Source organism: Myotis davidii, unplaced genomic scaffold (assembly GCF_000327345.1).
Source record: "Myotis davidii unplaced genomic scaffold, ASM32734v1 scaffold44, whole genome shotgun sequence".
NCBI lineage: Eukaryota > Metazoa > Chordata > Mammalia > Chiroptera > Vespertilionidae > Myotis > Myotis davidii.
The window spans coordinates 3,956,728-3,972,500 of NW_006299705.1; the positions used below are offsets into that span (position 1 = coordinate 3,956,728).

The following is a 15,773-nucleotide window of genomic DNA, read 5'->3' on the forward strand; positions in this document are numbered from 1 at the left end:
CTTCTTTTGATTCTTTTATGTCCTTGCAGCCTTTGCACATCTGCCAGCACTGATGCAACATTTGGCCAATAACTACAAACACTGGAAGACATTAGATGACCTGAAGTGCAAAAGTCTGAGGCTTCCATCTGACAGCTGAAGCCAAGACAGAGAAGGGGACCTCTTTCTGTCAAGGGCATGTGAATCCCAGTAGTGTAAACGAGAGGCTTTCCTTTATAATGAAAATGACAAGTGTAGGTCAAGGAGCTAATGTTTAATATTTGACCTTGAATCAAATAAGTCCCCAGATTTTATTTTTACAAAGATATGTTCTTTATACAAGCAGTGACAGAACAAATACATGGCAAAACCCTTTGCCATGCTGTCACCCTGTGTGCCCTCATCAACCATGGAGATGAATGACCAACTAGCAGGACATACACAGCACAGACTTGGTGCCTCTGAGCCCATCTCCCTGGATGGTGACCAAGTAGTTTAGATAGTGTTCAGCTCATATCTTACCATAAAAATCACCATCACTGTTTAGCTTGACTATTTTCCTCAAGAGCTTTGGTCTGGAGGATTCATACTATCTAAGAAAAGAAACTATATATAAAATGAAGAACTAGGACCAAATTATTGATAAACCAGTTAGCTTCACTGGCTGTTTCTTCTGATTGATGTTATGACACCCAAGTTAGAACCCAGCCTTGTCCTGTTGAGTGCCTTCTAGACTGGTAGCAGCTGCCTATATCCCTCTCTCCTAAAAAAGGCATTCATCTTAACAGAAAGCCATCCATGATGGGGAAGGGAGTGACATTTTGTTTTGGGGGACTCTATGAGATCCCCTTATTTCTGGTTATCAGAGGCAGTCACAAGGCACTATAGTATTATATAAAAGCCATTAAATCTGAATGCCCTTGGACAAGCTTTTTTAAAAAAAGAAAAAATTTATATACATTTGCTGTTGAAAATTTTTATGAAATCTAAATTTTCTGGATATAAGTCTATCAAGTATGTTGTACCATCTCTACATATATATTTGGGGAGGGGATTTGGGAAGTTTCAAGGTTCATATATTTTTAACCTATCTGTATTTGCAATCATGCCATTTTCCTTTAATGATGTAAAAATATTGCAAGATGTGTAAATATATTAGAAAATAGACATATGGGGAAACAGTAAATACTATTAATTGTATGCTAAAGCTTCTAAAGCACAAGTGCATATTTTTATACAGCTCTTTTCACAACTTTCTGTGATCTACATGAAGTCGGACTTGAGTATTTTTCCTTTCTTTTATCAGTCAACCCTTCTCTATGTATTATAAACTCAGTAAACAAAATATCTTCATTTTTCTTCCAAATTCTTTGTACTCCATGCTGCATTTTTAAGAGGTATAAACAGAAACTGAATTAACTGAATCAGTAGTTACTTTTTTCAAACAAAAATTGGAATGCAGAACACTTGGAATTAGTACATGGGGAAAAAAATGTCTTATCACTACATAATGTGCCAATATTTTTTTAATGTTTTATACCAAAAAATGGAAACATATATGACAATTTCATGCGAAGTGTATCTAAATTATTTTAGGTAAGAAAACTTACTTGGTCAGGACAGCAGCTAGCGTTGTATTATAATGCTGCATTATGTAAATGATGAAAATGTTTTTGTGAGATACTTGTAACTAAATTCTTACAGCCATTTTTCATTTCCAACAACTATTTTTTTATTGTACCTCCTTTTTGACCTAAGTTTTTCATAACTTCAAATTTTCGGTTTAGTGTCCTTTATTTCATGAGTCATACACTTTGTTTTCAGAATTCAGGGTATCAGAATCCCATTTAAGGAGCTAAATACTTTGCCTAGGCTTCAGAAGCTTGCTTGAGGCGAGGACAATCTTTTCCTGACCATCTCTCTTTCAGTTACATTTGGTAAGTAAGAAACATTTATCAGCTGCGTCACATTTTCTATATGAATGTTGCAGCTTATTCAGTGGAATGTCAAATTAATTTCATATTAACTCAAATTCTTTAAGACTGCCAGGTACTAAAGCTTCAAAATAGTTCTGCTCTTTTTCAGTGCATGTAATCTACTATTGTGTAATCTGAGTTGCTACCTAAATAATGCATTCCTCCAAATAGTCATTTTATTAGAAATGTGATGTGGTCTTTCAGATGGATATAAACTATTACAACTGCCTCCTATCCTGAGTTGTTTACTAAGACATTCTGTGTTGAAGGGAGCTATATTAACTTAGGAAAATGCAATCCTATCTAATACAGAGAGAAGTCATATTATTACTACTACTTAACCACAAGGAAAAGTTAGGTTATCTGCACCAGAACAAACAACCCTATAATTTAAATCATTCTTTACTTCCAATTTAAAATTTGCTTGCCTTCAGGAGTCTTGTGGGCAAAGAACAAGCCTTACCCGTTCAATCAGATCCTCACTTAAAGAGAAATAAAAGGGATATTCCAAAGGTTAGGCTTTTGATTGTGATATGAATACAGCCAGAGAATGAGGTTAATAAGGCACACTACATAGTGTTACTTGCAACTAAAATAGCATTAAAAACTAAGATGGAAAAAAAATGTACATAATTGTATTCTTCTAAATTAGGGCATTCATGAATGAAAGCAAAAACCAGTCCAGTGAGTGGGTTGGAAGCTTCCCTCTAGACCAGTGGTTCTCAACCTTCCTAATGCCGCGACCCTTTAATACAGTTCCTCATGTTGTGGTGCCCCCCAACCATAAAATTATTTTCGTTGCTACTTCGTAACTGTAATTTTGCTACTGTTATGAATCATAATGTAAATATCTGATATGCAGGATGTATTTAGGCGACCCCTGTGAAAGGGTTGTTCGACCCCCAAAGCGGTCATGACCCACAGGTTGAGAACCGCTACTCTAGACACAGTTTTTTATGGCAGAAAACTAGAGTATGTAATGGATTTGCCCTGGTAGTATTGGCTCCCAAAACTCACCTGAGGTTTGTATCACTCCATGTGAACAGAGTATCACAAATTACTAACCCAGAACAGATTAGGAAATAAAGCAGTTAAAAATGATGAGTTTCTCATATAATTCACAGAATATGTCATAGAAAACAATTTTACAAACTCATGGCCTAATGTAAAATTTCCAAAGAAAAACCGCTAGCTAGTAATGAAGTAAATATTAAAGCCTAAAAATGATTGAGATATTTAATCAAACTAGTCAACCATCTGATGCACTCAGACCAGAATGCATGTCTGCCTGGTGTTGGGATAATAACCATGCTGCACCTTCAGGATAAAAGATTAGAAAGCTATTTCTGCAATTCCTCAAATATGCCACAAATAACAAGTTGTTGGATAACATTCACGTTCTTCTATTCTCTAATGGAAGGAACAGATTTTAATATATTTCTCTAAAGCTATTTTCATTATAAATTAAAAAATAACTGAACATTATTTGCTTTTCCTCACATGGTAGTCATGTAAGTATCTTTGATTTGTCTTTAATGCCGCTTGATGATAAGGGAACAGAGCTAACACATTGCAAGGCCTTACCTCTCTGGGCCTCAGGTTTCTCATTCATAACATTATGGCACTGGTCTGGCATAGATAACCTTAGCTCTTCCGGTCTTTGGAGGCAGTTGTGAAAGCAACTGTCAAAGGTAAAAACAATTTATAAAGATTCCATCAAGAGTGTGTGTGATGAGTAAGTCTGCAGAAAGTGTTCTTGAGAAGGATCAGTCCTCTGACACTCAGTCCCCTTGCACTTACTTTACTAGAATTCTTTCATCAACAGTTTAACTTTAATAACTCCACTACTAAACTCACCCATTTTTAATGTGTGGAACACTTCTTAATTTTTATCCTTTAGTACCAAAAGGGAGAAAGAGTGCTCTGATATAAAGCTGATGAAGATGATTAAATCTCAGTGACTACTGCAAGAAACTACCTAAGTGAAGCCTGTCTCAAGCATTTCATTTCTGAGTCAATGGTAAGATGAACCAGACACTTTGGACTGCCGTGTCTGACTGGAACACTTTACTCACCTAGCTCTCACCCCTGGCATGTAGGAGGGCAGCGGCTAGTGTAGTACCAATCTAGCCAATAGCTTTTCAGGCCAATTCACACTGAGGAGAAAAACACATCCTCATAAGATTCCTACTGATTTGAGTTTATAGGAATTTTAGTAGCTAGAACTAAAAATAAAAAAATGATTTAACAAATTAGTTGGCACCAGAGATTCAAATTTGCTCTATAGAACCTTGATAATTAGTTATTAAAGATGAGAGGAATTTATAAGAGAAAGGATATATTTAAATATATCACAAGGATTCTTAATCAAATGGGTTCTAATGATAACCAAAGAATAAAAAACTTATAATTAAAACCACAACTTTACTGTTCTGTTTGAACCTCAGAACAGTACTCACCACTTCAGCAGCATATGTGCAATTATGCACTCTCCATTTCCTACAGGGAAGAAAGTTCTCGGGAGAGCTCAAGGTTTACATTCAAGTTATGCTACATCCTACCTCTTTCTCAGTGGGTTTTTCCTCCCAAAACACTTTCTATAATTATCATGTCTACTTATTTCCTTAAATAAAATTTTAAAGAAATGAAAAAGGATATGTAAGCTATTCATTTGAGAACAAAGGTATTTCAAAATCCAAAGACTAAATGAAAGAAACTATATGCAACTTAAAAAAATCTAATGAATAAGAATTGAATTAGAAGTAATAAAATTATACTAAAGAAAGAGGTTCTGAGTACTATGCTCATTTACCACAAGCTCATAATTTCTGGGGTAAACTTTTCTAAAGCATAAATTTTTAAATTGTAAGGACACTATGTTATACTTTTATTCTGTATCAACAGATACTTGTATTGTGATCTGAAAATTTCAACTTTTGAAAATTCACTGCTAACATACTTGTGGTATATTCTTTGGTGGATGTACTCACATCTAACTTGTTGCTGGTTTGCATGCCCTCCTCTTCCCCCCCCCCAAAAAAAGAATTCAAACAATCAGAATTTTATAAAGTAACAAGAAAAAAATACATTACACATTTGAGTACATGTTAATGGTTTTCAGAGTATTACCCTATATTTGATGTTCAAGTTCATGCACATGTATTCTAAATTCCTTAAACTAGGCAGCAAGATACAAGTCACCATTCTCCTCTAATTTTTGAAATAATTTTAAACTGCGCAGTCCAGATTCTCGGTCTCCATTTTTCCATAAAATAATGAGATGATCAGCAGAGCATGTCACTAGTCCATGTTCTTCAAAGTATAGAAACATCTGTAAAGAAATTTTAAACTACTGAGTACAGGAACTTCAAGGAGAAGAGACATGGCCAAATTAAAGCAACACGTGTGTTTGTAAGATGTCTACCTTGGAGATATCTTTGGATCTGAATGGAAGACTCCATATCATTTTCCATAAGAAATTTTATTTTTTAAGTGTTGATAATAGTCACATACAAATATATAAGTGCTAAAAATATAAATACTAGACCAATGACCAATATCTAGTTTTAATAATTAGAACTTTAATACTGCCCAACTACAGAACTATAACAGCTATTTTTATAATGTACATGAATTCCTAGAGTTTCTTCTGTATTTTACCATATTCTTCTTCAAGTACTAGTTTTAAGATTTTGTCAGAAGTCCTGTCAGACCTACTTTACTTAATCACTTATAACTTGTCCCATTATTTATACACAAATGGCTACCAAAATAAAAGTCTGAGTTCTCCCAAGATAAACAGTGGCTTCAGATCTGTAAATAAAACAAGATAATCGATCCATACATAAGCATTTATTGAGTGTCATTATATGCATATGGTCCCTACCCTCAAGAAGGTTCTAATTCAGTTGCTGAAACAATTAGGGCACCCATTAAAGACTGTGTGATCAGGTACTATATAATAAGTAGTTCAGATTATAATTTGTCACAGAAATTCAGAAAAAGAGGACATAGGTCAATAATAACTGAAAATGTCAGAGAAAGTTTCAAAAACAAACATCTCCAAATAAAGGGAATGTCATAGGAAAATGGAGTGTTGATGAGAAGGCAACATGAGTACTATGAAGTGGAGAGAGGACATGAATGAAGTCATGAAAAGGATGAGCTCCTCCAAGGAAAGAATGAAATAAAGGAGAGAAATAACATTAAAGAACACAGGAGAACGAGAATTTTCTTTGAAATAACTTATACATTTTGAAGATAGCAGGATAAGGCCTTAGCTGTTAATGTAGGAGCGCAGGGTGTTAATACTGGAACAGAATTCCTCAGGACATGGAAAAAACAGAACACGGAGGGATTGGAGTACAGATGAAAATACAATAAAAGGAATAAGAAAATTCAGGAAATAGAAAATCTAGTCTCTCAGGTACCTAGTGAAGCCAGAGATATGATTTTTTAAAAAAAGCTTTAAGTATCAATACTTTCACTCGAAAATGCCTAAGAAATTGACATTTCTATATTTTGACAACTGCCACTTTGAAGGTTTCCTCCACCACTGAGCAATACGTGTGAAACCTTTAATGGGTTCCTACTATTTTTAAAAGAAAATCCAAACTCCTCAGCCTTACATTCAAGGGCATTCATAATCTAACCCAACTACTTTCCCAGGCTTCATCTCCGATGTCAGCACGTGTTCACAGAAATCCAATGCTCTAGCCTACCGAATCTGCTCCTTGCCACCAAATAGTTCCTATTTTTGTCCTTTTCTCTACCACATTCCATCCTCAACACTCCCATATAGCCAAGCAAATGAAGTTAAACAACAAAACAATTGGACTACTTGTTAGAGGAAAGCAAAGATGAGTACCCAGTATCTCAGAGCATCAATCCTCCCTAACTTTTAAGGTTCAGCTCAAGTCCTCTATCTTCCACTAATCATTTTCTTCTCATTCCTGACTCTCCACTGTTTGCTATGCATCTGGGTCCGCATAAGAAGCCTAGATTAACAGCTTATTAGGTCTGTATCCCTTCTCACTACTAAAGTATAAGATCGCATAAGAAGCCTAGATTAACAGCTTATTAGGTCTGTATCCCTTCTCACTACTAAAGTATAAGATCCATAGGGCAAGTATTATAGTTTTATATCTCTTTGTAAACTCCACTGTCTAGTATAGTGCCTGAAATATAGGAAATGCTCCATAACAAGTGTGGTACATCTCCTAAGCATAAATGCACTTTCAAATGAGAATTTGTTCCTCCCTGGCTATGAAACAGGAAGAACAATTTAAGAAAGTCATTATTTAGGGCCTTGTTTATACTGCTATCACACTATTACCAGTTCCAATCGTCTATTTATCTTGATTATTCTTATTCCTTCATTACAGGCATTGGTGCCTATAAGAAATATTAATATATTTGGATTACCAGTTAGAATTGTATGCATTTTATAATTCTCAGCTAATATTTTCATACATGCACAATGATAATCAAGACACTGGGTTTTACTAAAGCTGACAAATTATGATCCTTCAAAGGGAGGTAAACAGCACTCTATTCATAAATATGATAAAGGCCCCTGGAATTAGGTTCTGTAAGGCTAAATATCTCTCTCTCCACAATCCTCTTTTTACTACTGTTATATATTCAACATTATTCACATTGTCCTTACTGTCAGCTATCTTCATCTCATAAATAATGGTAATTAAGCCCATTATTTAGAGCAGTGATATTCAACTGGTGTGCTGGAAGTATTTTTAAAACATGCAATACATGACTATTTAATCAGGGGCAATGATACCTTTTCCCTTATATTGACAATAGCAAACAAAACAATTGCTATCTGGTGTAAATGAATCAAAATGATATCTATTTTCTGTCAGATTGGAAAAAACATAATAAATTGGAAATAGTTGATTTAGAAGCAACTCATTCCCTGGCTCCTCAAATCATCTCTCTGTAAAGAAAGATCTTAATTGCTCATACTACAACTTATCCTATTCCATGTTTCAATTCAATAAAAACCTACAGAGAAGAGAAAGTATAGGTCTTTATGATACCAACAGAATGAAGAGCAGTAAAATGCAAAAGCAGGAATTCCCTAGACATTTATATGCCTATTAAAAACAATACCTCTACGGATGATGAGTGTCCAATCAAGTCTCCAATAAGCTCCAGTAAACATGAAGTGGCATTTTCTTGTTGCTTTTTAACAGGTTGGCTGGCTTGTTTGTTCACTCTTCCAAATCCCCACATGTTAAAAAAACCTAGAAAAAAACAATCATTTCAGGCATTTTCAAAATTACTGTGCTCTTTACTCATGATCTATCTAAATAAAACTATAATATGCAAACAGACCGAACAGCAGAACGACCGGTTGCTATGATGCACACTGACCACCAGGGGGCAGATGATTAACACAGGAGTGGGTGACGCCATGCCAGCCAAAGGTGGTGCAAGTGGGGGGGGTGGGGAGGGCGATCACCCCAAACTGCCCACAGATCAGCTGGCTAGGCCTAGGGACCCTATCTGTGCAAGAATTTCCTGCACCTGGCCTCTAATAGTAATATAAGATCAGAAAAACAATATTTAGATGGGAAGACCTTCTGTGCTTTTTTTTTTAAATCCTCACCCAAGGACATTTTCCCATTGATTTGTTTTTCAGAGAAAATGGAAGAGATAGGGAGAGAGAGACAGAGAAACATCGATAGGAGAGACACATCAACTGGTTGCCTCCTGCATCAGGTTCGTCACCGATCTCTCTTTTTTGCCCCTACTCACTCACTGGTGGAGGTGTATTAATTTGAGAAAAAGACAGACACTGGGAATAAAAGAAATAAAAGGCCTGGATGGCAGAGCTCCCCTCCCCCCAACCCCCGGAAAAAAAGAGTCACAATTCAGATCTACCGACAAAGGTTGACTAAAAATAATACCCTATGACAGTGATGGCGAACCTATGACACACGTGTCAGAGGTGACACGCAAACTCATTTTTTTGGTTGATTTTTCTTTGTTAAATGGCGTTTAAATATATAAAATAAGTATCAAAAATATAAGTCTTTGTTTTACTATGGTTGCAAATATCAAAAAATTTCTATATGTGACATGGCACCAGAGTTAACTTAGGGTTTTTCAAAATGCTGACACGCCGAGCTCAAAAGGTTGGCCATCACTGCCCTATGACTTCAGATAACCAGAAGAAACTCCAGAGGTACCATCATCTGATTTCTCATGCAAAGGTTGCTAATAAACCATGATTTTTTTTTATGAACCGAACACCTGAAAGTTAAGAGTTCATGAGATTATGATATAAACACAAATGTGTGTTTTTCAGTAAACAGAGTTCAATGTTAATGATATAATGCCTCAAGTCTGAAAGAACACTTTAGTTTAATATCTGACCATAAAAATTGTTTGTGTATCAGACACAATTATAAACAATATAAATGAATAATTACTTCATCAGGCCATCTGACCAGACTACTAGAAAATAAGTTTCTCTTCAAAACAAGAAAATCCTAGTTGACTTGGATAGAAATAAAGAGGCAATTCTATATTCAAATAATATTAAGATGTGAATCCTAAATCCCAATTACCATATGCCTCATATAGACATACTGGATATTATTCTTGTGGTTATACATAACTGCCTTCTGTCTTTCACATGAGAAAAAAATAAAGACTGCCTTTTTTGAGGAAAGATACACACCTGTTGGTACAGGTTCAGCTGCAATCTGCTGTTTCTCTCGTAACTCCCAAATGCGTACACTGCCATCTTCTGAGCATGAGATTACCTGCCTGTCAGAACAGAAAATCAGTGATAAAAAGAGCACCGTGGAGGGCCAATGCTAAATTTGCAGGGAAAAGAATAAGTGGAGCCCTCAATGGCTTTTATTCAGCTCTTGGCAGGAGCTGATAAAAACCACAATTTAACATGGCTTTCTCAATGCAAAGTAAAAGCACTCTTCAGGAAAGACACACATTATATTGTTACATTGGCTCAAAAGTTATAAATATTTTGTCTTCATTTTTAAAAATGCATGCAGGAAAACAGGGCATGAATTACACTTTCATAATATCCTGAGTGACAGTCCCCTGTCCTCCCCTCACTGTATCTCTGCTCAGGGTGCCTCTCACCCTGAAAATAACCTGCATAGAAAATACTACTATTCCCTTCATATAAGTTCCTCCCTAAAAATCCAGCAGCCAAATTTTCTAGAAGGGAAGTCTCAGTAACCTTCAATAACAGGAGATTTCCATTTCATTCTGGCTATAAACAAACAACAAAAAGATGTGTTTATGGAAAATATAAAAAGAAAAATTAGCATTTAGTAAATGCCCAAAAGTCTTTCACCTGTTAAAATAAATGCCATAGTTTAAAGTAGTGCTTCTTATAATGAGATTCAATATAATTCATCTGAACCTTGCTTCTTGTAAATTTTGTAATACATTGCCACAAACTCTTTTATTAGAGATAGCCACATGGTATTATCCATTTCCAAAAGAATATAGCAGGTCAAGTCACAAAGCCAGGCAACTTTGCCACTTGAGAAATTACATTGGTAGCCCTAGGAACTGTGAATTTCTCTCATCTGTTGCAAAGCAGATGGGAACTTGTACCTGTTTGGAAGCTTGGCAATGTGCAGGACCCTGGAGTCATGGGCAGTTTTCTGGCAAGCAATCACACGCTTCATTTGAAGGTTATACACGTATAAACCTCTTCCAACTGCAACAAATACATTCTGGAGGGGAAATTCAGAAATGGGAATAAAACTAGTGCTTACCACTACCTAGTGTAATAGATTTCCAGCCCTGGTGTGACATCAGAAAATCATTGTTACTTTCCTCTATTCCTAGCCTTCAGCCCAAATTACTGTGCTGCCCTCTGAAGTCCAAAAATTTCAAATCATGAAGGAAAGCTCAGCATTTAGAAGGTAGAAGGACACAATTGCAAATACAGAGGAAGCTCTATATATTACACCCCTAAGCATCACTTTCTTATTGAAATACTAGAGGCCCAGTGCACGTAATTTGTGCACTCGGGGGGTCCCTCAGCCCAGCCTGCACCCTTTCACAGTCTGGGAGCCCTAAGAGGATGTCCGACTGACAGCTTAGGCCCGCTCCACATGGGAGCTGTCAGTCAGACATCCTTAGCACTGCTACAGAGGCAGGAGAGGCTCCCGCCACCGCCGCTGTGCTTGCCAGCTGTGAGTCCAACTTCTGGCTGAGCGGCACTCCCCCTGTGGAAGCACACCCCTAACCACTCTGCCTGCCTGCCTGATCACCCCTAACTGCTCACCTGCCTGCCTGATCACCCCTAACCAACCCTGCCTTGGCCCCTGTCACTGCAGCTTCATCCGGAAGGACATCTGGAATGACGTCCAGAAGGTCGTTCGGGTGTCTGGTCTAATTAGCATGTTACGCTTTTATTATTATAGATAACAGCTAGAAAAGGGGCTGGTAGATTAGCCCTGCTGGGCTGAGGAACCCCACTCCCCCACCCCTGTGCACGAATTTCATGCACCAGGCCTCTAGTTAGAAATATCTCTTTATTAAAACAACTTTAATCTTTTGAAAGTATTTTTACAATATTTATCTTACTTCAGCCTCATAACATCTCATTAAGGATAGGAAAAGCAAGTATAATTGGCATCTTTCAGGTGAGCAAGTTAAAAATGAAAGATTAAAGTTACACATAAAATTAAGACAGGGAGTCAATATTTATACTCAAGGTCATGTTACTCCAGTCCTCTGCCCTTTCTTTCCTCATATCATACTGCATAGGTTCTCAAATCATTTTGCAAGTCACTAGACTTTTGGTAGCACATATACATATCTTAGAATCATTCATTCTTGCTCATTAGATACCCCAGTGAAGCAGACCTTTCAAAACTTCCTACAGATTGCCTCTCTGTTGTCTGAACCTTACTTATGCGGCCTCAAACCCAACTCAGACCTCCAATATCTGGACCAAAGCATGGCCCCATGGCTTACCAGAGTCTCTGATCCCCCTGACCTTCAACATTTAGCAATGCAAGCTGAGGATCAGTGCCAGGGTCATTAAGGAACAGTTAGCCAACTTGCTAAAATCTAGAACCCTATTGGTAGAATTCAATGCAAAGAAACTAGTTTTACAGACCAGGAAATCTGTACAGAGTTTAAGTAATTTATCCAAGGTCACACACAAAAAATTATATACACACCTAGAGAATTAATGAGCTTTAAGGCTGCAGTGAGTCAGTCAACAGACTCTATCATTTACCTGTTATCAATAATTAATGGGCCCTAGTAGAAAGAAAGAACCCCTCTAAGAGAAGGAAAGTCAGAGAAAACTGAGTAATGTTTTATCAAGCATTTATAGTCGTTAATAAGCATCTATCAAAATTGTTAAGATTAAGAAGAATGCAAAATTAAAAACTTTTGAAATACCAATTTTTTTCAAAAAGTAGAAAAAGATTTAAAAAGAGAAAATTAAGAATAAGTGTTAGGACTCCAACTCCTAGAAATCTAGTTATCCATCTTTTCTGAAACCCTATTGTTTTTAGCATATATATTTAATTTTTTTCAACATAAAATTGGGACATAAAGAAATTTAATCTTTGGTTATACTAGTGTTCTTTATTCTAGGCTTAACCTATTGTTTTGCTTTTAAAGTGAGAGAGGTGCAAAGAAAACAAAAAAATATGCAATACTCTCCTCATCCAGGACATTATTTATGAAATGTGTAAATAAAATAACATGCATATAATTAGAAAATTTAAACAGTGTAGAAAGGCACAAAATACAGTGAAATAAAAGCTTCCTCTCTTCAAAGGTTACAACCCTTAAATTTTTGTTGTTGCTAATCCTCACTCGAGGATATTTTTCCATTGATTTTTAGAGTGAAAGAAGCCGGGGGACACGGTGCGGGAGTGGGGGGGGTGTGCGTGGTAGTGGTAGAGAAACATCAATGTGAGAAACTGATTGCCTCCCACAAGTGCCCTGATGAGGGGTGGTGGTGGGGAGGTCGAGATCAAAACAGTGAGCCTCCAGCGCATGGGCCCACACTTTAACCATTGAGCCATGCCTGTGAGGGCTTAAACATTTCTTATGATTACATTTATTTCTAAATGTAATCATAAGGAATGTAAACTCCCTTTTAAATACATTTTCTTAGCCAGGATTCATTAATCCAGTGCTATTCATCTCTTACTGCAAAAAAGATGTAAAGTACTTCAAGAGCATCACCTCCAAGGCCTAAAGGATTGAAATCAGTAATTCTCAGACAATCATCTTGCCCCAGGATGCTAGGAAATTAAAAGAAAAAAACTCTTCAATATTTTTATTTCCTTTACTTCTCTAAGAAATGCACCAGAATCTTAAAAAGGATTCTTTTCCCAAAGTATTTCTTAAAACAATTTAAATCATTATTCTCAAATTCTATGGAATTATTTAATCCAACCCAAAATTCCAAGAAAGCTTTTAAATCTGTGGCCATTTAATCACTTCCTTGCTTTAAGGATAGAAGCTAAGATTAAAAATGCTTTTTTTTAAAAAAATGCAAGTGGTATAATCTTCAAAAAATATCAGAACATTTTAAAGCACAACTTTAACATGGGTAATAATAGGTTAAATTTTAAAAATTAGAAACAGGGTTTATTTAAAAAGGCAACTTTATAGATATTTTCTTGATTTTTTCTTACCTCTTCATCCCATGTTAAATGATGAATAGAGATGTCATTTGGTTTTTGACACAGTTTTATTTCTTGCTGAGTGTCCAGCTGTGGAAATGGGTCCCAGAAGTTGTGTTCACAGGCCTGCATAGTCCAGTCCAGGGTATCCCAGATGATCAGCTCTCCAACATGGGAGCCAGTCACAAAACTCAGATCTAGACAGAGTTCATATAGAGCTCATTATTGATCATTTTACCAACAGATTAAAATGAATGGACTGCCTAGTAATAATGCTCTACAAAACCACAATAATAAGAACAGTGAGGTACCTAGATGAGCCAAACAGGACAATTAATATAACAGAACAGAAAGACCAGAAACAGACTCAAGTTACCTATTTAGTATATGATAATGATTGCGTTTCAATTAGTGAAAAATAAATACCTCATGCTAGAACATTTGGTTAAGTATTTTGGGCATAAAAATAAAAGAACCTTACTTTGGATCATATAGATTTAGAAAACCTACATTTCTCCTGTGTGTTTCCTTTAACTTTAACTACTACCACACTCACAACACTTCTGACATCAGATGTGTGGGTTTTTCCCACACCAAGTAATTCTGTGACAACAGCGAGGTGACCTACAGTTTAACTTAATTCTGACACTATCTATCTGGAGACAGCATCAGATGTCACAGGTTAAGGGCTCAGTCCCCACACACACACTTCAGAGGACAATAATAACAAGTTCAAGTTATTACCTGTGCTTCTGGTCAATCAGCTATAAATCAAAGGTTCTCACATCCCCTACTCAAGTTCAATTAATTTACTGGAGCAGCTCACAGAACTCAGGAAAACAGCTTACTTAATTACTACCAATCCTATATAATAAAAGGCTAATATGCAAATTGTCCCCTTGGGAGTTCGACCGGCTGGGAGTTTGACCACTCGCTATGACGTGTGCTGACCACCAGGGGAGAGCGTGGAATGAAGGAAGATCCCGGCCGGCCCCGATTGCCGGCTAGGCCTAGGGACCCTCCCCAGGCATGAATTTTGTGCACCGGGCCTCTAGTGTTTTATAAAAGAACTAGAGGCCCGGTGCATAAATTTGTGCACCAGTGGGGTCCCTTGGCCTGGCCTGCAGGACCAGGCGGAAACCGGCTCTCCAACATCCCCCAAAGGGTCCCAGATTGCGAGAAGGCGCAGGCCAGGGGGGGATGCTGGAGGGTGCCCAGCCGGGGAGGGACTGCCGGAGGGCTCCAGGGTGTGTCCGGCCCTTCTCGCTCAGTCCCGACCGGTCGTTCCACTGTTCGGTTGATTTGCATATTACCCTTTTATTATATAGGATATGATAAAAGATACAGATGAACATGCAGATGGAGATGCACAGGCAAGGTATGTGGGAAGGGCTATGGAGCTTCCATGCCCTCTCCAAGCATACCATTCTCCCAGCACCTCCACAGGTACAGCAACCTAGAAGCTCTCTGAATACCGTTGGGATTTCTATGGAAGCTTCATTATGTAGGCAAGATCAATTATTAACTCAATTTCCAGCCCCTCTCCCCTCTCTGGAGAATGGAGGATAGAGCTGAAGATTCTAAGCTTCTAATCATGGGTTGGTCTTTCTGGTAACCAGATCCAACCAGGAGCCCATCAAGAAAGAGTGGCCTCATCAGAACAAAAGACACTGAAATCACCCAGGAAATTCCAAGAGATTTAGTACCCTATGTCAGGAAATATTAGAACAAAAGATGCTCATTGTACTCTTATCACTTAGGAAATTGTAAGTTTTTAGAAGCTCTGTGCCAAGAACTTGGGACAGAGCCATATATATAGATATATTTCTTCTATTATTTAATACCAAAATAAGTTTCAAAGAGATTAAAAAATTAAAGATACTTAAAGGATTGAAGAAAACTATGATCAATACTTTTTATGAATATGGAGTAAAAGGCTCTAAAGGAGGCAGGGTGGGGACTGGGGAAAGGCATCTGCGTTAATACCTGCCTAGAAAAAAACAACATTTAAATGACAAAAAGATGGGGAAATTTTGCAACTTAGATGTCAAAATAGGTGAGGTTTTTATTTTTTGTTTTTAAATCCTTACCCAAGGTTAGGGGTTTTTACTAATTTTTTTTTTTGAGAGGAAAAGGCGGGGGGGGGGGGGGG

At 37.1% G+C, this 15,773-nt stretch overlaps 2 protein-coding genes across 6 annotated transcripts in view; one reads left to right on the forward strand and one right to left on the reverse strand.

Moving 5' to 3' along the window:
* Window positions 1-4,987, forward strand: part of PDE8B (phosphodiesterase 8B) — a 194,843-nt gene extending 189,856 nt beyond the window's left edge. For both annotated transcript variants that reach the window (XM_015571615.1, XM_015571616.1), the window contains exons 22-23: window positions 30-1,916; window positions 3,856-4,987. In XM_015571615.1, coding sequence (XP_015427101.1) covers window positions 30-139 — 110 coding nt within the window. In that variant the 3' untranslated portion in view covers window positions 140-1,916; window positions 3,856-4,987. The remainder of the gene's footprint in view (window positions 1-29; window positions 1,917-3,855) is intronic.
* The window catches only part of WDR41 (WD repeat domain 41), a 112,467-nt gene continuing 99,530 nt past the window's right edge, over window positions 2,837-15,773 (reverse strand). For 3 of the 4 annotated variants that reach the window (XM_015571620.1, XM_015571617.1, XM_015571619.1), the window contains 5 exons: window positions 13,634-13,818; window positions 10,572-10,693; window positions 9,661-9,749; window positions 8,085-8,218; window positions 5,057-5,286 (listed from right to left, as the gene is read on the reverse strand). In XM_015571620.1, coding sequence (XP_015427106.1) covers window positions 5,134-5,286; window positions 8,085-8,218; window positions 9,661-9,749; window positions 10,572-10,693; window positions 13,634-13,818 — 683 coding nt within the window. In that variant the 3' untranslated portion in view covers window positions 5,057-5,133. Of the gene's footprint in view, window positions 3,638-5,056; window positions 5,287-8,084; window positions 8,219-9,660; window positions 9,750-10,571; window positions 10,694-13,633; window positions 13,819-15,773 lie in introns of those variants that run through there. The other variant, XM_015571618.1, reaches the window with a different exon arrangement.